The following is a 23,549-nucleotide window of genomic DNA, read 5'->3' as shown; positions in this document are numbered from 1 at the left end:
TAGATATGATACACATGTACAGAGAAACAAATGATTATAGTTACAGAAAAACTGGGTGATTTATTCAAGAGAAAGAGCTACACAGATTGAGCAAGTTAGTAACATGTTGGCCCACCTCTGCAAGCAATTATTTGGCTTAGCATTGATTGATAGAGTTGTTGAATGTGCTCCTGAAGCATATCATGCCAAATTCTGTCCAGTTGGTGCATTATATTGTCAAAATCCTGAGATAGTTGGAGGGCCCCACCCATAATTCTCCAAACATTCACAACCTGAGAGGGATACGGTGACCTTGGTGGCCAAGGTAGGGTTTGACAAGCTTAAAGACAAGCAGTAGAAACTACTGGGTGTAGGCCGGCTTTATCTTGCTGAAGTGTAAGCCCAGGGTGACTTGCCATGAAGGGCAACAAATTGGGGCATAAAATATTGTCAGCATACCACTGTGCTGTAAGGGTGCCACTTATGGCAACTAAAGGGGTTCTACTGTGAAAACAAATGGCATGCCAGAACATCATTTCTCTTTGTCAGGCTGTATGGCAGATGGCAGTCAGGTTGCTATCCCACTACTGTCCGGGGCACCTCCAGACAAGTCTTCAGTCAAGATTCTCATTGAGTGGAGTAGAACTGTCTTCAGTGATGAGTCCCACTTCAGACTGAGCCACAATGACCAGCAAAGATGTGTGTGGAGACACCCTGTATAGAAGTGGGATACCAACCTTATTGTCACTTGCTACATGGCCCATCAACTGTGAGTGATGGTCTGAGATGCCATGAAAAGCAGGACCCTTTTGGTTGTTACGGATGACACCCTTACAGCACACGTTGACATACTTCATGCCCCTTTTTGTTGCCTTTCATGGCAGGGGCCTAGTCTTACATTTCAGCAAGATAATGCCCACCTGCACACAGCAAGAATTTCTCCTGTTTGTCTTCATGCTTGGCAAACCCTACTTTGGCCAGGTCACTGGATATCTCCCCAGTTGAGAATTTTTGGACAGTTGTGGGTGGGGGCCCTCCAACCAGCTCAGGATTCTGATCCTCTAAAGTGTCACTTGGACAAAATTCAACACTATATCCCTCAGGAGGACATCAAAAAACTCTATCAATCAGTGCCAAGCCAATTAACTGCTTGCAGAGGTGGACCAACATGTTATTGACTTGCTCAATTTGTGTAGCTCTTTCTCTTGAGTCATCCAATTTTTCTGAAATTGTAATAATTTTTTTGTGTGAACGGGCACATCACATCTGCCAATTTCCGTCCAATTCAGATGGTTCCTTCATGTTTCTTTTTTTGTGTTGGAGTGTATGTTGTGCACAAGAATGAATAGTTTTATCATGATTGACTCACTGAAGGATCTCCACAATTTTGAGGGAACGCCATCTATTCCAGGGACCTAATATTGGTGATCTAGGTCTTTGATTGCTCTATCATTTTTTTTCACAGTATCATATCTATCATCTCATCTTCATCTACTTCTTCTTGATATTCATACAGATGATTCTCTTTTCTCCACAGGTCTCTCTAATTCTTCTGTAGATGGTATCTATCTTTCCCCTAGTCATGCACACTTCTACAGCCTTGCTTTTCTCCTCTAGCCATTCATACTTAGCTATTTTGAATTTTTGTAAGTCTCATTTTAGAGATGTCTGTATACCCTTTTGCCTGTTTCACTTTTACAGTTTCTCCTTTTGTCAATGAAATTCAATATCACTTGCATTATCTGAGAATTTCTACCAGACTTTGTATTTTTGATCCTCTGTTGCCTTGATTATTTCATCTCTCAAAGTTACTAATTTGTCTTCTGTTGTATACCTTTCCCTTGTTTCAGTCAAGCATTGCCTAATGGTCCATCTGAAATGCTCAACCACCTCTGGTTCTCTCCATGCATGCAGTTCCCATTATCTTAATTCTCCACCTTTTTGCAATTTATTCAGTTTTAATGTGCAATTCATAACTAGGGGTCCACATCTGCCTCTGCAAATGTCTTACAGCTTAAAATCTGTAACCAGTCTGAACACTTCCAGTGTCTGCAGCTCTTTTCCACATATACAACGTACATACATAATTATGTATGCACTATGGTGGTGAATTTGTGAATGTGTGGCATATCACTCAAAATGCTGAAGTACCGTAGAGAATGAATATGGATAATTCTTGAATGTAACAATTACATCAATTTAAAAGTCAGTTCATCTAATTGATATCTAAGAACTAAAATGCAACAAACTGTATTCTTTCTCCTCTTGCTCATTGTTTAGTTAATATACAGGGTGTCCATAAAGTCCATTTACAACTTCAGAATTTTATTACAATGACAGTTGTTGAAATATTTTAACAACATTTCTTTTATTGTAATCAGTGTTTATAAAAGTTTTTTTGACAGTGTTTGATAGACCTCTGTATGGGTGCCTTTAGTTGCACGAAGCACATCAAGACGGTACTCAACCTCTTGCCATGTTCACTGTAGCATACTGTCATCAGTGGTGGCAATGGCATTACGAATCCTTTGCTTCAAGTCAGCAATGTCCCATATCTGTGTTTGATACACAATATCTTTTACATACCCCCATAAAAAAAGTCCAAGGGAGTGATATCTGGTGAACGCAGTGGCCAAGGAATTGGCCCATCCCTCCCGATCCATCTGCCTGGAAATGTTTCATTGAGGAACCGATGAATGTGCAGTCCCCAATGTGGTGGTGCGCCGTCTTACTGGAAAATGATAGTTGGTTGTAAGTCAATCAGTTGTGGTGCTACATATTCGGTCAGAAGGTCGAAGCAAATATCTGCAATAATTGTTGACTTGTTGAAGAAAATGGACCAATTATTCGGTTGCACATGATTCCACACCACACATTGACTTTTGGACTAGTCCGGTGAAGCTCCCTAGTCACATGGGTGTTCAGATCCCCAGATTCTCACATTGTGTCTGTTTAATGTCTCAGAAACATGAAAAGTTGCCTCATCACTGAAACAAACTTGCTTGAGGAATGCTTCATCCTCTGAAAGGCGTTCCAGCATGTTAAGTGCAAACTCTGTCCATTTTGGCTTGTCATTTGGCTCAAGTGTCTGTAACAGTCGCACTTTGTAAGTGTACAACTGTAAGTTCTTGTGGAGGACCTTATGCACAGTTGAATGTGGTGGTTGCAACTGTCTGAGAGCAGTGCGGATGGACTTCGTAGGTGAATGAGTGAAGACGTTTAAAACGCGATTGATGTTTTCTTCGGATGTTCTTGGTCACACACTCCTCCCTTTATCCAACACTGCCCCTATCTCCATAAATGTTTTGTGCCATGTATGGGTTGGAGGGTGCAATGGTGGATCTCTTCCACACTTTCTTCTGAAGTTTTGTTGAGTCTGAACATCTGTTTTTGTCTCAATAAACCAGGACACACATTGTGCCTTGTGTTGAGGAGTTGCCATTCCATAGATGTTTAGTTCCTTCCATCAACAGAGTATCTGAAACACAAAATTTTAGTATATATAAAAACTTTAGTAAACAGTGATTACAATAAAAGAAATTTTGTTAAAATATTTCAACAACTGCCGTTTTAATAAAATTTTGAAGTTGTAAAGGAACTTATGGACACCCTGTATTTCTTTTCTTGTTCATGAGGGCTTTTGTACGCAGTCATACCGAAATGTACTGCATCACTGGAGGTGCAATAAGACCACAGCCAAGTGCAGCTTAGTGCTGAACAAGTTTATTTGTAAACATATTAACTCAAAGCTTCTCCTTGGAGTAAGTTTTTACATTGACAGTAAGTGTTTAAGTCAGAATTGCAATTGAAAGGCACAATATAGTTCGTTGAATTATCACAGTTGATTGCTGATTTCACTTTGGAATAAAAAAGTTAATAACACAGAGTACTATGACAGCCAAGTCCAAAGTGCACACATGTCCCTGGTGCAGAGCTCATGTCTTGGTGAAGCCTGCTGATGGCACTGGCTGTTCCACACAGAGGATGTTGCTGGTTGGTTTATGATGTCAAAGATCCTGCTGGTTTCTTAGCAAGACTTTGATTCGTGAACTGCTACTGTGCTCGGCTCCTGGCCCGGAGAGCTCGGTAGGAATGAATAACACAGCACAGCCTGGGTGCTGACCTAAATACAGTGAAGGTATGAGGATACAGCCAGGTCTATTTGAAGCCATGTGGCTCCTTGGAGTCAAGTAGGTCTGCGTGGCCAATGACCTCTCGGGGATATTATGCTGCTACCTGCTGGCCTGGCACGTGTGCGAGACCTTCTGGCTGTCATCTGTTGGAGTGGCCACTGTGGCTTTGCTGTGTAAGCCACTTTCTTGATGCTGATGTCTGACTGGTTGCTATGTTTGTCAATTTCTGCAGGTGATTATGGGACTGATTTCTTCCATAATACTGAGAACCTGAAAATTTCCTCCACACCTGAAGGGATCATGACCATACCAACACGAAACCTAACCATCATATTTAAAATACAGTTCTGTTATTATTTTAAGATCAATATTTCTGTATTCTCAGCCAATTTTGTGTTATTTTAAATGTTAAGAAAGCTTTGCTAGCCGTCTTCTTCAGAAATGTATGTCTTAGTTGCTGACTGGATCCCAACTAAATGAATGTGAATCCAGACAGAGAACAACAGGGTTCTGTGCTTCAAGACATGAAGAAGACAGCTAAATAAACTGTGAAAATATTGTGTAAAAGTGACAACACTGATAACACTGATTTTACTGCAAACTTGAACACCTGAATACTGAAATATAATTTACAATATATTATCACTTCTCAAATGTAGTGATGCATATTGGATGTTATTCAGGGTAATGTGGAGTTTACTTCACAAGATGATATTGCTCGGCCAGTAGACCAAGGAGCAGTAAGCCGTGTAGCATCTATGCTTAGTGTGGTACCAGCTGAGCTGACTAAGGCACTAAGTGAAAGGGTTATAGCAGCTCGTGGGGAAGTCATGCAGAAGACCCACAACCAGTCAGAAGCCGAATATGGCAGAGATGCGTTAGCCAAGGTGAGAAAATTAATTTTTAATAATATGTCTGTCTTTTAAGTAACTCTTAAGTAATGTAACCTGAAACATTCCAGTATATTTTAAACATACCTTCCTCTGTCCAACTCCTCCTCTCCTATCTGTTTTCTCAAATTTTGATTTTGAAAATGTAATAGATGTATCTCATTTTTGCTTTTTTTAGGCTGTGTATGATAGATTATTCACATGGATTGTGGGAAAAATAAATGAGACACTTGGTAGTGGTGATCTTCAGATGAAGAAATCATACATGGGTACAGTGATCGGTGTGCTAGACATTTATGGATTTGAAATATTTGATACAAACAGTTTTGAACAGTTTTGTATTAATTATTGTAATGAGAAGTTACAGCAACTCTTTATTGGTAGGTATATATCCTTTCATTATTTTTCATTAGCCATGAATACAATTTTCATTAAATGTTAATTTTAATGTTGACAGTGAGTTCGCTTGAAACACAGAAAATTGGCGTAGTTGTTTTTCTGTAGTAAATGCTACACTGTTCCACAGACCTTTAGGCAGTCAGGTTCTTAAAAAAACTTGTCGTTTGACTAAGATAATTTATTTCTAGTGTGTTGCACAAAAGCCGTCCATGTCTGCCTGTAAGTTTTGCAGCTGTTCCAAACTGAAAAGTATTTGAAAATATTAACAAACCCTAACCAAATATTTTTAATTTTTGTGTGTTAGAAATAACTGAAGTATTTAATATTACTAAGGGTTCTTGTAATCGCTACTTGATTTTGATTTTGCCAGGTGAGTAATGATGATTTTGTTTAATTCCTTATGAGATGTTGAATATTACTTTCTAATATTGATGGTAGTTAACAGTTTTAACCAAAGGATAGTTACTGAGACATAGTTGACACCAAATTACTTCAAACTGTCAATTTCAGTGTACATCCTCTCTCCTCTCTGTCCTATGCCCCCCCCCCCCCCCCTCCCAAGCTGTGGTGACTTCAGTATAATTATTATCTTTGAATAAAAGTGCTGTTTCTATTCACCTCACTGAGTGTTTTTTGAGTTACCTTCTGTACTATACTGTAGCAGTTCTTTGTATGTATGTTCCAAGTTTCATCAAGCTTTGTTATTGGCAGCGACATAGCATGCGAAAGTTATTTTTGTCCTTTGTTGTTTTACATCAGTGTATGAAACTTCAGTCTATGTATATAAAATCATATCTGTATGAGACCAGTAAAGTCTCTGAAACTGTGTCATTTGTGTAAGCACCTGCTTACATTTGATGCTGAGGTGCTATTCCAGAACATGGACGACCTCGTCAATCCTGTTTATGTGGAAGGGGGAATTCAAAGTAGACTGGGGCGGCAGTGAGAATTTGGATCGAGGAGGGAGGCGTGCCAAGGTAATTCATGCAGTTGTGTGAACCACTGTGCCATGGTGGCTTACTGGCTAACACACCTGCCAAGTAAGCAGGAGACCCAGGTTCGATTCCCAGCCTTGGTACAAATTTTCACTCGTTGCTTCAGTCTATATACATAACACCCAACACATGTTTTATGGGGTTTACGTTGCTAACATAGGCAGGGTGGTCCAGTCACTGAATATGCTCTGTTTCCAAGAGCTCCTCCACTTATGTAGTTTCAATGCGGTTGTTCACTCTCACCCATAAGAAACAAAGTCAGGGCTGAATGCACCCCTGAAAAACTCACATGGTGGAGAAGTGCTGTGTCACTGTAATATAAACAGGTGAGTGTACCATATTCAAAGATTTTGAGGGCAGAACCCTTGTGCAACGTTGTCTCCTCACACCATAATACCTTTAACGTCAAGACGATCGTGTTTTACAGTGTTCCTGGGTGCGTTATCTACCCTCACATTCACTGTTTAGTGTTGTTTTGACAGGATACTGTTTCCCCACACACCTTTTCTGGTGTGTATTCGACACTGATTTCATTTTTATGGATGAAAATGCACAACTGAATCGGATTGCGTGGGTGGAGGAGCCCTTGGGAAGAGAGGATTTTCAGAGAATGGACTGCCCTACCATTTCCTGCACCTTATATTCCATTGAGCACATGGGGTGTGTGATGCAAAGGGAAGATCTACTACAGCATGACCACCATCCAGCAGTTGTTAAACATGCTGATGGAGGGATGGAATACCCTGGCACAAGAACTTGTTAGCTACCTAGTGGCAGCATGAGGGTATGCATTGCCATCCATGGTGATCACATACCCTATTAAGAATCTTTTTTAGTGTTTACGGGAACATCATAAATCATGGAGATTTCAGTGTAGTTATTGTCTTTGAATGAAAGTACCATTTCTGTTCGTCTCATTGCATGTTTCTATCAGTTACCTTATGTACTATATTGTAGCAGTTCCTTTATGTGTGGTCCAAGTTTCAGCCCATCTTACTTGACAGTGATAGATCGTGTAAAAGTTACTTTCATCCTTAACTTTTGTACACCTGTTTATTTACATAATGTTCTCAAGTGGCAAGAAAGTGCACTCTGTTGTTTTGACCAAATGTGTAAAACAATTGATACACCACCATTCCTATAACGCCTACAATACAAGTCATAAACAACGAACACCAGTATGGCCTATTTTTGAAACCTGCAAATCTTTGCAAGATCAAACTCGAATCATTTTTTGGTCTCGTGTACCATTATTTGAAGACTTCATTCCTCAGCCAACTAATAAGCAAATTCAGGCTCTTCATTGTCACATAGCTTTAGGTCTGGCAGTATTTGAAATCTATCCACAAAGTATGTGTAGCCTTAATCTTCCACTTCCACATCTCCTTTTCCCACTTTTATTTTTCATTTACTTGATTGTCTGCATTTTAAATAATAGTTCAGTGTTCGTGCGGCTACCCGCATCGGAGGTTCAATTCCTCCCTCGGGCATGGGTGTGTGTGTTGTACTTAGTGTAAATTAGTTTAAGTTACATTGGTAAGTAGTGTGTAAGCTTATGGACCGATGACATCAGCAGTTTACCACAAATTTCCAAATTTTACTAATTCTGTGATTTTATTTCTTTATTGCTAACACTAAAAGTTAACCTACTTAAGTTTTTCATCAATGAAATTCATCCTCATATCTTGTGTTTGATTTCATTTCTTTGCAGAACTTGTTCTTAAGCAGGAACAAGAAGAGTACTGTCGTGAAGGAATTGAGTGGAAGAACATAGAGTACTTTAATAACCAAATCATCTGTGACCTAGTGGAGCAACCACACAAAGGTGTTTTAGCAATATTAGATGAGGCTTGCCTGACTGTTGGAAAGATTACAGATGAGGTCTGCTTTATTACTGACTTCTGTGTTGATTATCACTGTTTATTTGTGAGAATGTGTTTGAAAAATTTCCTAGAGTATATGCTTTTTGCATATTTGTTAAATATATTATATGTTTTGTTTATGTGTAATATTTGTAAGTTATATAACGAAATACTGAAAGCAAACTATTACTAGGCATCTCCCAGTGGGGGGAGTGGGGAGCAAGCACTAGGGCTGCTGAGGGGAGAGGCAGGGTGAGGAGGGGAACAAGCTCCTCCTCCATGTGCTGCAAGCACACAGTGCAGGCAACACAAACGTGTTCCTTAAACTTCTAGAAAAGCAGCTATGTGTAGGACAGAGTTAACCGTCAGTTAAATTCTTGGTGATATTGAAATTGAGATCACTGTTTGTACTGACATATTAAATAAAGTCATTAACATGCTAATTATCAGTTACTGTATCAAAATAAATGCAGAATTAGAAGTAGACAAAAGATCAATTTACGATACTAGGAATGAAAGCTAACTTCCTGTTTATTTTTTAAATTTATTGGATGCCACACATTTTAGCAAAGCTATAATCACATTCAACACAGATGTATAATAAAACAAGAATGAAACAGGTAAATTTTTCTGAAGCTTCTGATAATTCCGATGCACTAACAGTTTCATTTTCACACGTAATCATTTTCTCTAACTTGTCACTGGTATCTGAAGTGCCGACCTCGACAATGAGGTTGTCAGTGGCTATTTCCATCACACGGTCATGCCTCCAGTACTCCTGCTCAAGCTGTTGTATCTTTTTGCAGTAATCTTTCCAGTGTTCCTCAGTAACAGCCTGAAAACAAGCACTTGCAAGAGTCAACAGATTTTGAGACAATGTGTCACCTGTAATGTTGCGTTCCTGAAAGAGTCTTTTTATTTTTGCCCACGCTAGTTCAGTGGCATTCAAATCGCGGCTGTATGGTGGCAGGTGAATTACTTTGTGCCCCCTTCTTGTTGCCAGTATGTCAACTGCATATGACTTCGCTGCCACCCTATTCTCCCTAATCCAGGAGTACAGAGCTTCCGTTTTTAGAACCCAGACTTCCAACTATTTGTCTTCTGGAGATGTTCCATCAGGAAAAACTACTAAATATTATTCAGCTACTGGACTAAGTTAATTAGTTATGTGTTACATTGATCAATCTCACAGTAACCATTATGATGTGAAACTAAATGTGTAAGAAATGCATGCATGAGTCAAGATTCTTTTCTTCTTCTTTTTTTTAAGCTTAAAATTTTTATCACTTACCCCATTCCTTTAAATGGCACAAAATGCATATATTATACCTACAGATTTATTTATTCTTTTTCAAGAATTCATCTATGGTATAGAAGGAGTTGTCAAGTTCAATTTATTTTTGAAACTATTACTACTGTCTGTCGGACATTTCATTTCATCTGGTAATTTATCAGAAAGTTTTACAGCATGATATTTTCCCCCTTTCTGTGCTAAATATAGGTTAAGTAGAGGATAGTGTAAGTCTTTCTTTCTTCTGGTATTATAATTGTAAATCCTTCATAAAATGAAAAACACTTGTGGCCACTGTGTGTGTGTGTGTGTGTGTGTGTGTGTGTGTGTTGTTTTGTTGTGCCTATGTCTGATGAAGGACTTAGTCTGACAGCTGAATAATGTCTAGCAGTCTTTTTACAGTTTACCTGCTTGTTACTTAATGCTTCCTCTATGATGTGAGCAGCAATATATCCTTTTCATGTTGTTATTTAATCCCAGATTGTCCTTTGTGTTACCATTCTTTCTTATAGCATACGTCTCTTAAGATTGCATTTTTAATTCTGAATGATATTGTTTCCATGAGGAATGAATGCACATTACTTTATGAATCCTTTGTGAAATATAATTGTACTCCTCTTTCCTTGAGCTTCTATGCTGTCTTTACATTTTAATCTTTGCTCAAGAGTATTTTCTTTTGTGCTCTGTGGCTCAACATTTCTACAAAAAAATCATTTTAACCATCAAATGAATTATGTTCCTAATCTTTATCATCTACTTTTGGTATTGCTGTCAGTTTATTTCTATATTTGCCTTTAATTTTTGATTTTGTAGCCTCATTGCCATTATGGCTGAATGTTTGTTTCCTAATGCATGTGCATATTGTCTATGTAGCAGCATCCCATTTACTATTAGACATATCTGTCAGATTTAACTTGGAATGATAAGCAGTTCAAGCACATTAACTTCAAACAATGCTATCCATAATTTATGTATTGATTGTGTGTTCATATCTGCTGTTACCAATACAATAACATGTTATTGATATATTTTGAAGGTTATTTATTTTACAGATGCTGCTGGAAGCTATGGATGAAAAACTGTCTAACCATGAACATTTCACAAGTCGCCAGCTAAATCCAATGGACAAGGAACTAAAGCATAAAGTAGAGTTTCGCATTAGGTCAGTTTTGCTGTATTTTTCATATTTTAACAGTTCATAGACTAATTGTATGTAAATTAATGAGACTTCATCTTGTTGCTTGGAAGGTGACAGATAGAATTTGAAACAGTAACCTCAGATGTTTTCCAATTGCAATGGTCTTTTTTTTTTTTTTTAGGCATTACGCAGGAGATGTGGTGTATAACATCATTGGTTTTCTTGACAAGAACAAAGATACCTTGTTTCAAGATTTCAAGCGACTTCTTTTCAACTCATCTAATAAGTTAATTAGCAGCATGTGGCCTGAAGGTGCAATGGATATAACAAAGGTTTGTATATAACATATGCTTTAGTAATATATAAGAGTTGTTCATTGAAGTAAAGATACAGTGGCCAGTTCTAATCGGAAATAGTTCTGGTGGTCGAGAAATGTATTTACTTCGTTTTCATGCCATGGGAGGAGAAACACAACTGTTTTTCTTTTTGTTAAATTTTTGAGATCAGGCCTGCACTCACTTTGCTTAAGGCCAAGTGGAATGATTGTTAGAAGTTTGTATATTTTAAGACCACTGATATGCACATATTGGACCTTCAGTTCTTCACAGGGTTTATCCCAAGTTCACAGAGGGCTTAACACATTAAGGACCGTAGTGCACATTGATTCTACCTCCCGCGAATATATGACACCATTTCCAACATTTTGTTCATTCATAATGCTACCATTAGTAGACTGTTTCCTTCGCATAATGTAGGCTTTCTTGTCAATTATTTATATCCTTAATGGTTTTGGAAATATGCCTTAGACCATGGCCTGATGGGCATAGTATGGAAATCATGCATCAGTTTCCTTGTGAATACTCTCTGTCCATTCACAGTTTTCATAAATAATTGCATACAAATCCATGGTTCACATTTAGAGGTCATCTTTAGCACAGCAAAGCGAGGGAATAGGAGGGGGAAAGATCAACTCCAGTGTTATAAAAATTTGTACACCAGAATTTTTTTTTCCCATTTATTTTCAATATCTTTTTACTGACAACTCTTTGAATTCTTGCATAAACTGTCCTGCAATCAAATCTTCTCTTGACGTTTATGTGGCTAAGTTATTGTTTCAGATACAAAATTTAAGTCGTGCGTTGTTATATTCTTATCCCCCAGATTTGGCAGACACATCAAATATATAATAGGCTTGACAATTCGATATGGTGGTATGCGTTTTGAGCAAAGACTCCAACAACAGCGAACGTGCTGCCAACATGGGCGGAAAGACTTTTTCACAGTAACATTGAATGGTCTGCCTGCAGGATCCAGTAACAAGTTTTGAATGTGCAGCACACAACTCAAAAACTGCTAGTGAACTGATACTATGGTACAGTGCATTTTCAGTGCCAGACAAGTTTATGTTTGACTCTGAAAGCAAATTCCTATTGATGAAGTTCAGCTAACAAGTAATTTTTATCAGACTGTAACTGTTAAATTTTGTGTAGACCTTGTGCCAGTTATTAAATGCTCCAAGCAGTTGTTCTTCATTATTTTATTGCAGTGGGCTGAAGGGACACATTGGTTAAGAAATTGAATATCTTATCGGTAGTAGGTGGGAAAAAAATCAGCTATATATTCAAGATTTGTATTATTTCCCTAAATAATTTCCCTAATAAAACATAGGTAGTGCCTCTCCACTCCTTGAAGCCATTGCAAGGAGAGCACTGCATCAGCAAGGCGGAATTGTGTGAGCAGCACGCGCTACCCATTACTTTCTTTGTACGAATTGTGAAACCATACACTTGGCAGTGTTGTCAATTGAGTATCAAGTGGTGTGCAGTCGCTGAGTGCCGGGCTGCAGGTGCATGCCCCTGCCACATGGCTAAGGCAACATAGATTCTATACAGCTTCATCAAAACATAGTGGCACTAATGAGCCCAACAAGTGTTGGAATGCATTTAGAATTAGAATTTCTTTGTACTGTTGTTTTCCCATGTTTTCTATGGAGAAAGTGTATGTTGTACACCTGAGATTCACCAAATAACACCGCATTGACTGAGTATGGTCATGCACAATGGAAATTAAAGTGGTAATCAATTATTGAATATTGATTTAGCTGTGGAGCTGTAAATTTGCATGAAAGAATAGCTGATGAAATAATGTTTGCATTCAGTCTGCTGCTAGAATCACACTGACATTTTGAACAGAAAAAATGAAAAAGATTTATGTCGAGGAGTGTGGCAACAGATTAAAATTGTCGAACTCATTTATAATCAACAAAAAAAACTTCGGTTAAGTTACACTGTGGGTTCTCATTAGTAAATTGGTCAAATGAATGAATAGGACTCATTGTAATACATACAATTAATTGCTACGAACGGAAAGAGGAAGGAAGTGCGAGGTGCAGTGGCGAGCAGAGATGGGCATTTATTATTCGAATAAGTAGATCATTTAAACAAATTTATTTGTAACTTAAAAAACGAAAAATGTACATGTTGAAAAATGTGAAGAGAGGATTGGAAGACTTTTTCACTTGTCTACAACAGCTGTAGTTATTTCAGTAATGTCTTACCCATGATTTAAAAACAAATAGTTTACCGATATTGCTTTACACGACTAAGGGAGGCTTACAAAAAACTATTGCTGTATAATAGCCAAAGAAATGAAGAAATTGGCTTGCAAGTTTCAAATGATTATATGACTTAAAAAGAAAATTTTATTTTGAAAGTGATTTAGAAAGTGAAGCTAATGTAGAATCACAATTAATTATTTGCGAGAAATTATGGCAGAATTGATGACTTCTCAGTTTTTGCTGAAGAAGAATGTGAGTTGAAAGTCGTATATAGTTATTGTGAAATAAAGATCATTGTGGAAGATATAACACACCAATGTCCTCTTTGAATGTGTAGAATATATTTTCTTTACTGTCACAATGGCAAATCTTCAAAAAATCAACTGAAGCTTCTGATAAGATTTTTGAATAAAAGATTCCTTGCGAAAACTGATTTAAAGGCAACAAAAAGTACACATGTTTAATAAATGACAAGGAATTGGAGTAATCAATACTATTTGAGCTCAAATTTTTCTGTTATTTAAAAAATTTTATTCACAGATGACAAATAAATGTTTTTATTCATCCAAGTGAATAATGTTTCAAATAATATTTCCCATTCATGAATAATGAATAATTTTTGTGTGTATTCATTATTCCCCATTGGAATGTATTTTATCCAGCTCTGTTTTAAAGCAAAGTGCATTGCACATATGCATACTGCAGATTCATAGCCTATGTGCTATAGAATTAAAGTGTGTGACATCTGCATGCCTGTGAACAATCATTTAGTTGGCTGTGCCATCTACATGATCATGTATAAGTTCTCATGTGACCATCATTAAGTGAGGCAGTATTGGTAATCTTCAACAACTTCTGCTGAGGTATGCAAAGTGTACTTGCACACTATCTTGCACACCGTAGCTGTGTTAATGCCACATGGATCAGCCATGCACTTGCCATGCTCTAGTGGCAAGTCAAGTGCTGTTGCATCCCATACTATACCTATGTGGAAGCCACTTATAGAAGAGCACTTGAGTAAGAGGCACGTGCTCTGCTGTCAAGAGTACTAACGACCCAGCATTGATATGACATGCAGAATCGTATAGAAATGGGGACCATATAAACTAATGAGAGGCTCTTGAGTGTATCAAGAATACTGTGAAGATGCTGTCTATCAATTAGTTCAAGGAAAGGAGGGGAAGGACAGATTTGGTCGTGAGAGATTACAAGCAGCTGCCTTCTGATTATATGATCTGAGATAGTGTATCAGTTGTGTCCAGTTGGAGTAAAGGTTTCCTACAAAATTTCATTAACATTTAGTTTATATATAAATAAAAATAGGTTAAAGTTAGATATAGTGGGAATTAGTGAAGTTCGGTGGCAGGAGGAACAAGACTTTTGGTCAGGCGAATACAGGGTTATAAATGCAAAATCAAATAGGGGTAATGCAGGAGTAGGTTTAATAATGAATAAAAAAATAGGAGTGCGGGTTAGCTACTACAAACAGCATAGTGAACGCATTATTGTGGCCAAGATAGACACAAAGCCCATGCCTACTACAGTAGTACAAGTTTATATGCCAACTAGCTCTGCAGATGATGAAGAAATAGATGAAATGTATGACAAGATAAAAGAAATTATTCAGGTAGTGAAGGGAGACGAAAATTTAATAGTCATGGGTGACTGGAATTCGTCAGTAGGAAAAGGGAGAGATGGAAACATAGTAGGTGAATATGGATTGGGGGGAAGGAATGAAAGAGGAAGCCGCCTTGTAGAATTTTGCACAGAGCATAACTTAATCATAGCTAACACTTGGTTCAAGAATCATAAAAGAAGGTTGTGTCCCTGGAAGAATCCTGGAGATACTAAAAGGTATCAGATAGATTATATAATGGTAAGACAGAGATTTAGGAACCAGGTTTTAAATTGTAAGACATTTCCAGGGGCAGATGTGGATTCTGACCACAATCTATTGGTTATGAACTGCAGATTGAAACTGAAGGAACTGCAAAAAGGTGGGAATTTAAGGAGATGGGACCTGGATAAACTGAAAGAACCAGAGGTTGTAGAGAGTTTCAGGGAGAGCATAAGGGAACATTTGACAGGAATGGGGGAAGGAAATACAGTAGAAGAAGAATGGGTAGCTCTGAGGGACGAAGTAGTGAAGGCAGCAGACGATCAAGTAGGTAAAAAGAAGAGGGTTAGTAGAAATCGTTGGGTAACAGAAGAAATATTGAATTTAATTGATGAAAGGAGAAAATATAAAAATGCAGTAAATGAAGCAGGCAAAAAGGAATACAAACGTCTCAAAAATGATATCGACAGGAAGTGCAAAATGCCTAAGCAGGGATGGCTAGAGGACAAATGTAAGGATGTAGAGGCTTGTCTCACTAGGGGTAAGATAGATACTGCCTACAGGAAAATTAAAGAGACCTTTGGAGAGAAGAGAACCACTTGTATGAATATCAAGAGCTCAGATGGCAACCCAGTTCTAAGCAAAGAAGGGAAGGCAGAAAGGTTGAAGGAGTATATAGAGGGTTTATACAAGGGCAATGTACTTGAGGACAATATTATGGAAATGGAAGAGGATGTAGATGAATACGAAATGGGAGATAAGATACTGCGTGAAGAGTTTGACAGAGCACTGAAAGACCTGAGTCGAAACAAGGCCCCGGAAGTAGACAACATTCCATTAGAACTACTGATGGCCTCTGGAGAGCCAGTCATGACAAAACTCTACCATCTGGTGAGCACGATGTATGAGACAGGCGAAATACCCTCAGACTTCAAGAAGAATATAATAATTCCAATCCCAAAGAAAGAAGGTGTTGACAGATGTGAAAATTACCGAACTATCAGTTTAATAAGTCACAGCTGCAAAATACTAACGCGAATTCTTTACAGACGAATGGAAAAACTGGTAGAAGCCTACCTTGGGGAAGATCAGTTTGGATTCCGTAGAAATGTTGGAACACGTGAGGCAATACTGACCTTACGACTTATCTTAGAAGAAAGATTAAGAAAAGGCAAACCTACGTTTCTAACATTTGTAGACTTAGAGAAAGCTTTTGACAATGTTAACTGGAATACTCTCTTTCAAATTCTGAAGGCGGCAGGGGTAAAATACAGGAGGCGAAAGGCTGTTTACAATTTGTACAGAAACCAGATGGCAGTTATAAGAGTCGAGGGGCATGAAAGGGAAGCAGTGGTTGGGAAAGGAGTGAGACAGGGTTGTAGCCTCTCCCCGATGTTATTCAATCTGTATATTGAGCAAGCAGTAAAGGAAACAAAAGAAAAATTCGGAGTAGGTATTAAAATTCATGGAGAAGAAGTAAAAACTTTGAGGTTCGCCGATGACATTGTAATTCTGTCAGAGACAGCAAAGGACTTGGAAGAGCAGTTGAATGTAATGGACAGTGTCTTGAAAGGAGGATATAAGATGAACATCAACAAAAGCAAAACGAGGGTAATGGAATGTAGTCAGATTAAGTCGGGTGATGCTGAGGGAATTAGATTAGGAAATGAGACACTTAAAGTAGTAAAGGAGTTTTGCTATTTAGGGAGTAAAATAACCGATGATGGTCGTAGTAGAGAGGATATAAAATGTAGACTGGCAATGGCAAGGAAAGCGTTTCTCAAGAAGAGAAATTTGTTAACATCGAGTATAGATTTAAGTGTCAGGAAGTCGTTTCTGAAAGTATTTGTATGGAGTGTAGCCATGTATGGAAGTGAAACATGGACGATAACTAGTTTGGACAAGAAGAGAATAGAAGCTTTCGAACTGTGGTGCTACAGAAGAATGCTGAAGATAAGGTGGGTAGATCACATAATTAATGAGAAGGTATTGAATAGGATTGGGGAGAAGAGAAGTTTGTGGCACAACTTGACTAGAAGAAGGGATCGGTTTGTAGGGCATATTCTGAGGCATCAAGGGATCACAAATTTAGCATTGGAGGGCAGCGTGGAGGGTAAAAATCGTAGAGGGAGACCAAGAGATGAATACACTAAGCAGATTCAGAAGGATGTAGGTTGCAGTAGGTACTGGGAGATGAAGAAGCTTGCACAGGATAGAGTAGCATGGAGAGCTGCATCAAACCAGTCTCAGGACTGAAGACCACAACAACAACATAAATACATTATTTTTTCTAGTATGTACTTACATGTTAGTAATTTAAATGTAAGTCATTATTTAAAATCCTTTTTATTGTGTATTCTGCAGTAGTTCTACACTTTATTTTCCTCAAATCTCTATCTCTTTCTCTCTCTCTCTCTCTCTCTCTCTCTCTCTCTCTCTCTCTCTCTCTCATCCCATTTTATGATTCTGCTCAGCTGTTACTGCGCTTCCATAAATTATGTTCCCATCACCATATTCTTTTAACAAATTTTTGCAGGGACTTTCATAATTTCATATATTGCCCTTTCACTTTCTGTTTGCATAACATCTCTTTTTGTTGTAGTGAGGTATGTAATTGAACTATATATGTTAGTAGATTGTGATGCAGAACATGTGTGTGTAAAAACAGAAATTTGCTTGCCAACATTTTTGGAAATTCATCTTACGGTTGCCAAATTCCATGCTTATTTTTGTAACAAATATAGTTCATTTTATTCATTCATTCATTCATTAAGTTCCATAGATCCCATTAAGAAAGAAAACCTTCAAGGATGTGAATTGAATCAAGAGAAACAATTATCAGGTACATTATCTGTACATTGTATTAAGAATAAAATGTCACTATCCATGGTCCAGAGTCTTACATTAAACTGGAAGTTCCCCTGTAACTGTCTAGATCACCCATTTCAAAGGTTGGAGGAAGGCAAGGGTATATAACCTCCAGCATAACAATACATCATTCAGCTTTGCTTTACTTATATACTGGTTAGTGCTATTTGTGATTAGTCCAGCTAATTGTATCACAGTAAATTAGAAGTAAAGCCTCTAGCACCTACTCTTCGGGAGTGGGAGGAGACTCTTACTTCCTCATTTGTATTGAACAGCTGCAGTTTATGTTTGCTATGGGTAACTTGATATTTACTGGATTATGTTTATGTTTTTCAAAGTAAATGTTTACTTACATTTGTAACAGAGACTTTTGTATAGTACACTACTAGTAGTCATGCAGTTTTATTATGTGAACACTGCTACTTGACTTGTAATGATTTTTCAATTCTTGAATCTAAATAATCAGATGTATGTTTTTAATTTTCTTTTGAATTGTTAAAGATTTGTAATTTCTAGTTTCATTAGGGAAGAGCTTGTTGAATACCTTTGCAACAAAGTACACTTCACTTGAACTAGCCTCAAGACTGGTGAAATTTGCTAGGCCATTGCAGGATTACGTTAATCATAAATCATGTCCATCTTCTTCTTTCTTCATATACATCTACTCACCTTCTGTTTTCTTCGTGGTCCTTGAGAATCTTATTTAATGTGACTGTATCCACCTAAGGCCAGATTGTCTTCAACATATTGTAACAAGTTGTGGAGTGGAAATTGCGATAGCAGACTGAGTAGTCATTATTTTTCTATCTGAGGTGCTGTGACCAAAACTTCTTTCATGTTGTAAATAACGTTTTGCTCCAAATTTTGGATTATCTCTAAATTGTGTGTTTTCAACATTTACTTCTCCACAGACAACCAAAAGGCCACTGACAGCAGGGACCTTGTTCAAAAACTCCATGATTGCTTTAGTGAAGACTCTGAAGAGCAAGGAACCATTCTATGTCCGGTGCATTAAGCCAAACGATGTGAAATCTGCTAGTGTATTTGACTCTGAGCGAGTGGAACACCAAGTGCGATACCTCGGACTCTTGGAAAATTGCAGAGTGCGCAGAGCAGGATTCGCGCATCGCCAGAGCTACACAAAGTTTCTTAAACGGTAATATCTCACTTTGAATTTCTTAAAGAAGAAGATAAAGGAATCTTCATTTCTTTTTAAGCAATTTCCCAGCCAGAATTTAGTTGTCTGATGGCCCAGAAACATTTCAGTTCCAAAGCAGATTTTACACTCTATGTTTTCAGTAATGCATAAATAAGCTCTTGAATGTATAGTGTAGTAAGTTGACTTCACCTGAATGAGGTAAAACTAACACATCACTAGAATAAATGGACAGTCTGTCCTCTAAGCTGTGTCACTTTATCATTATTTTAAAAAATATATAGTGTTTAAAAGACAACATTCTTCACTTTTGTAATCAATTTTGAACAGGTATAAGATGATATCACATTATACATGGCCTAACTTCAGAGCTGGCACTGACAAAGAGGGGACACGAATGCTCATTGATGAAAAGGGATTTTCACATGATGTCAAATATGGGCACACAAAAATATTTATTCGTTCACCCAGAACACTTTTTGCTTTGGAACAGGTATGCTCAAAAGATATGTTGTTGAAGTAGTGAAGTTTTTATATCACATCCATTCTATAATGATGTGCCTCTTCTCTCTTCAGGCAAGAAATCAGCTAATTCCAGGCATTGTGATCCTGCTTCAGAAGCTGTGGCGTGGCACAATATGTAGGATTCGTTACAGGAAGATGAAAGCAGCACTATGCATATTTAGGCACTACCGAAAGTACAAGATCAGGAGCTACATGATCCAGTTGCAGACTGCCTTCATGTATGTATATTGTTGAATTGCAAAATATGAAAATTTAGGAAGGGAAATAAGCCTTTTGGTAACATTTTGGGGCTAATGAATGTACTAGGTGTAATTCACTATACTTTTAAATTTTAATGCTAAGGATGTACATATATCATGTGTTTTGTAACGTAATACACAGGTGGGAGGAGTTCACTAGGCTTATTGTGTGTAAAATGGCATGTGTCACAAAAGATTGAGTGGATGATGGCTTACCATACACAAATCTGAAAGTAAAAATTGAGAGTAGTTCAGACAGGAAGCCATGAATTGAAGCTACAAGTTGTCAGCAGCATAGGGACAAAATCTGAAAAGCAAAGTGAGAGAAATGATCTAAATAAAACATGCCACTGTGTGCAAATAGCAATGGCAGAGCCCAGAAAGCTGTGGATACATCAACACAAGTGGCCAAGGAATAAGTGTGCACTTTTCTCATTGCCTGCTGTGCCAGGGGATCTTGCCAAGGGACAGCATGTCCAAGTTGCCTGTGGTGCAGCCGTGAAACCACACGACTCTGGATGGCCATTGCTGGTTCATTTGTCTCAATATTGATGTCCATATATAGCAACAGTACTAAATCCCTCCACTTTTAATAGTTCTGCAGGATTGGAAATGACCATAGTTGAATTTCACCCACTGGGCAATGGTGGGCATTGCATGAGTAGACCAATGGCATCTAGATTTGTGGGATTTATATCTCTGTAGCATCTTGTTAGCATGCTGCCTGGACCACTGGAGACTTTGGTTGCTGCTGAGGCATTGAAACAGTCAGTGTTTGCATTAGTGAAGGAAGTGGCTTAACCTCTGTGGGTGCCAGTCCTGCAGTTCCATCTTCAGCTGCTGCTGTTGCTAGTATTGATGGTGTGGGTGCATGTTGTAATGGCACTGTGCCAATGTCCAGAGTGTGAACCTGGGAGCTCTGGCAGGTGGTGGGGACGACTTGAAAGCGTGGTTGCCAAAAAAGGTAGGGTTGGATGTCCCCTGCATTGACTCGATGAGTGGGGGTGACTCCTGCATATGTCACAGCCACACCTGAGTCAGTTGATGGATCAGATACTCTGGCTTGGCCATGGTGGGTCAAATTTGGCGCCTTTTGTGCTTTAGAATGATTCTTAGTGCCATACCCAGCTTCCTGCCGAATGCGCAAGCCCACACAGTGGGACCCTGCTGGTAATGAAAACTTGGGTTCGAGGTTCATGGGTCAAAATGCAGCAGATTCAAAAGCATGCATGCCGTATGTCTATGCAGTATCTCAGGTGGGATTCATCTATTGATTGGGATGTGGCAGGAAACACTGTTAAGACCCCTACAATGGTCATCAATGCTGTTCTTTCCTTGTTCATGTCTTGAAGTTTCTGATCATCTGCTTCACTTAGGAGTTCAGTGCCTGGTAGAAAGTTGCTGGTGCGGTATTGCATTACAATGGCAGAAATCTTCAAATTCGGTCAAAACAAATGGAGATCCATTGTCAGATACTATGGTTGAGTGAGCTTCCTGTACAACAAAGCACTCTGGTCACTAGGTGTGTGCAGTCATAGAAAAGACTTGCATCACATAAGGAAAATTAGGGAGCACTTCCACCACCAACAGCCACACTGCATCATGAAAAGTCCTGGCAAGGTTAATGTGCACCCGTTTCCGAGAGTCCTCAGGCTGGGGCCACAGAGAAAAACTTTGTGCTAGAGTGGCTTGATTGTGAGTGCAAGCCTGACACATAAGCACATCATGCTTAATTATGCCATCTATCCCTGGCCAATAAATATAACACTGGGTCAAAGCTATCATTCTCGACATTCCCTAGTGGGATTTATGTAACAACTGAAGGATGCAACCACAAAGTGGAGATAGAAAGATGGTATACATTCAGCATCCTCTGTAGACAACACTACTGTGGAACTTCGCTCAGTGAGCACCTCCCATGACATGCAATTTGCTTAATGAGCAAAACAAATTAAAAAAAAACCACTCACTTAAATGAGTAATGCTTCGCATAACCATTCATGTGCAGGGGGAAGGGGGGGGGGGGACGTTCAACAGTATGAAAACCTTGCATTGTCAGCAGTGGTATATGAACAATGTCTTTAGTACGAATTGCGGTCTGGGTTTAGTGCTCTTTCTGCTACCATCTTAGTGCAGCTTTTCTAAGCTTGTGTTCACACTGTGTTTTTTTGGTGTAAATTTTAATAAACTTTGTAGAAATGTCCCTGAAGATAAAGTTGCAAGAAGATGACCATAAGAGAAAGAAAATGGCCTTAGAAATGAAATGTAACATCATTGAAAGATGTAAACGTGGTGTGACCATTGTTGATTTAGCGCGCACATACAATCGGTGTACATCAACTTTTTGCACTTTCCTCAAGAACAAGGATAATATTAAGGAACCAGATGCTTCAAAGGGAATGACAAGAGTATCTAAACAATGGTTTTGTATTGTGGAGAATATTGAAAGGTTGCTCGTTACATGGATAAATGAAAAGCAACTGCAAGGTGACACTATTAACGAGAACATCATTTGTGAGAAAATGAGAACAATTTTCGCTGACCTCGTTAAGAAGACGCCAGGATCCTCAACAGCCAAAGAAGTGTTTAAGGAAACTCATGGACGGTTCAAGAAGTTTAAGAAAAGAAACTGCATCCACAATGTTGTGAGGCATGGCGAAGCAGCAGTCTCCTACACAAAGGCAGCAGAGAACTTCATCAGCAACTTCAAGATGTTCATAGATTCTGAGGGTTATCTGCTGCAACAGGTTTTTAATTGGGACGAGATGGGTTATTCTAGAAAAAGATGCTGAAGCGTACCTTTATAACAGCAGAGAAGAATGCATTGCCTTGTCACAAGCCAATGAAAGACCATCTCATACTGCTATTCTGTGCCAATGCAAATGGCAATTTGTAAAGTAAAGCTCTACTTGTTTACCATTCAGAAACTCCATGAGCCTTCAAGAAATGTAAAGTCCAGAAGAGTGGAGGTCCAACAACAAGGCTTGGATGACACATGATCTTTTTTGTGATTGGATCAATGAAGTGTTAGGTTCTTTGGTGAAAAAAATATTTGCTTGAGATGAATCTACCACTCCATGTCTTGCTTGGTATGGACAATGCTCCTGCCCATTCTCCATGTCTACAAGACCACCTCCTTAAAGAATTTCAATTCATCAACATCCAATTTCTGCCTCCCAACACCATTCAGTTACTCCAGCCTATGGATCAGCAGATTATTTGTCACTTTAAGAAGCCCTACACTAAAGCACTCTTTGAGCGTTGCTTTGAGTTGACTGAAGCTACCAATCTCACTCTCAGAGAGTTTTGGAAATATCACTTTAACATCATTGCCTGCGTCAAGATTATTGAAAAGGCATGGAAAGGGGTTACCAAGAGAACTCTCACTCCTGCTTGGAAGAAGGTTTGGGTGGAGTGCATTGTTGAATGTGACTCTGAGGCAGTCAAGTCAGTACCCGTGAAACGGGTAGTCAATGAGATTGTGTCTTTGGCCAAGAACTTGGGACCAGAAGTGGACAACTAAGATATCGATGAGCTTGTGGAAGATCACAGCCAAGAAATGATCACTGAAGAGCTTATGGAGTTGTAGTGTGCCTCACAGCAGGAAGTTGTGGAGAGGAGTTCTACAGAGGAGGAGTAGTAGGATGTGGCAACAGTAAAGCAGTAATCTTCTGATGCAA

General features: G+C 38.6%; 1 protein-coding gene across 1 annotated transcript in view; it reads left to right on the top strand.

Annotated features, from left to right (window-relative positions):
• LOC124605462 (unconventional myosin ID) overlaps positions 1-23,549 on the top strand; it is a 156,250-nt gene that overhangs the window by 70,077 nt on the left and 62,624 nt on the right. The window contains exons 6-13 of the mRNA XM_047137151.1: positions 4,796-4,999; positions 5,181-5,382; positions 8,108-8,277; positions 10,602-10,711; positions 10,869-11,019; positions 18,861-19,105; positions 19,436-19,598; positions 19,682-19,848. Of these exons, the coding sequence (XP_046993107.1) occupies positions 4,796-4,999; positions 5,181-5,382; positions 8,108-8,277; positions 10,602-10,711; positions 10,869-11,019; positions 18,861-19,105; positions 19,436-19,598; positions 19,682-19,848 (1,412 nt within the window). The remainder of the gene's footprint in view (positions 1-4,795; positions 5,000-5,180; positions 5,383-8,107; positions 8,278-10,601; positions 10,712-10,868; positions 11,020-18,860; positions 19,106-19,435; positions 19,599-19,681; positions 19,849-23,549) is intronic.

Source organism: Schistocerca americana, chromosome 3 (genome assembly GCF_021461395.2).
Source record: "Schistocerca americana isolate TAMUIC-IGC-003095 chromosome 3, iqSchAmer2.1, whole genome shotgun sequence".
Taxonomy (NCBI): Eukaryota; Metazoa; Arthropoda; class Insecta; order Orthoptera; family Acrididae; genus Schistocerca; species Schistocerca americana.
This window is presented reverse-complemented; position numbering and strand designations above follow the sequence as displayed.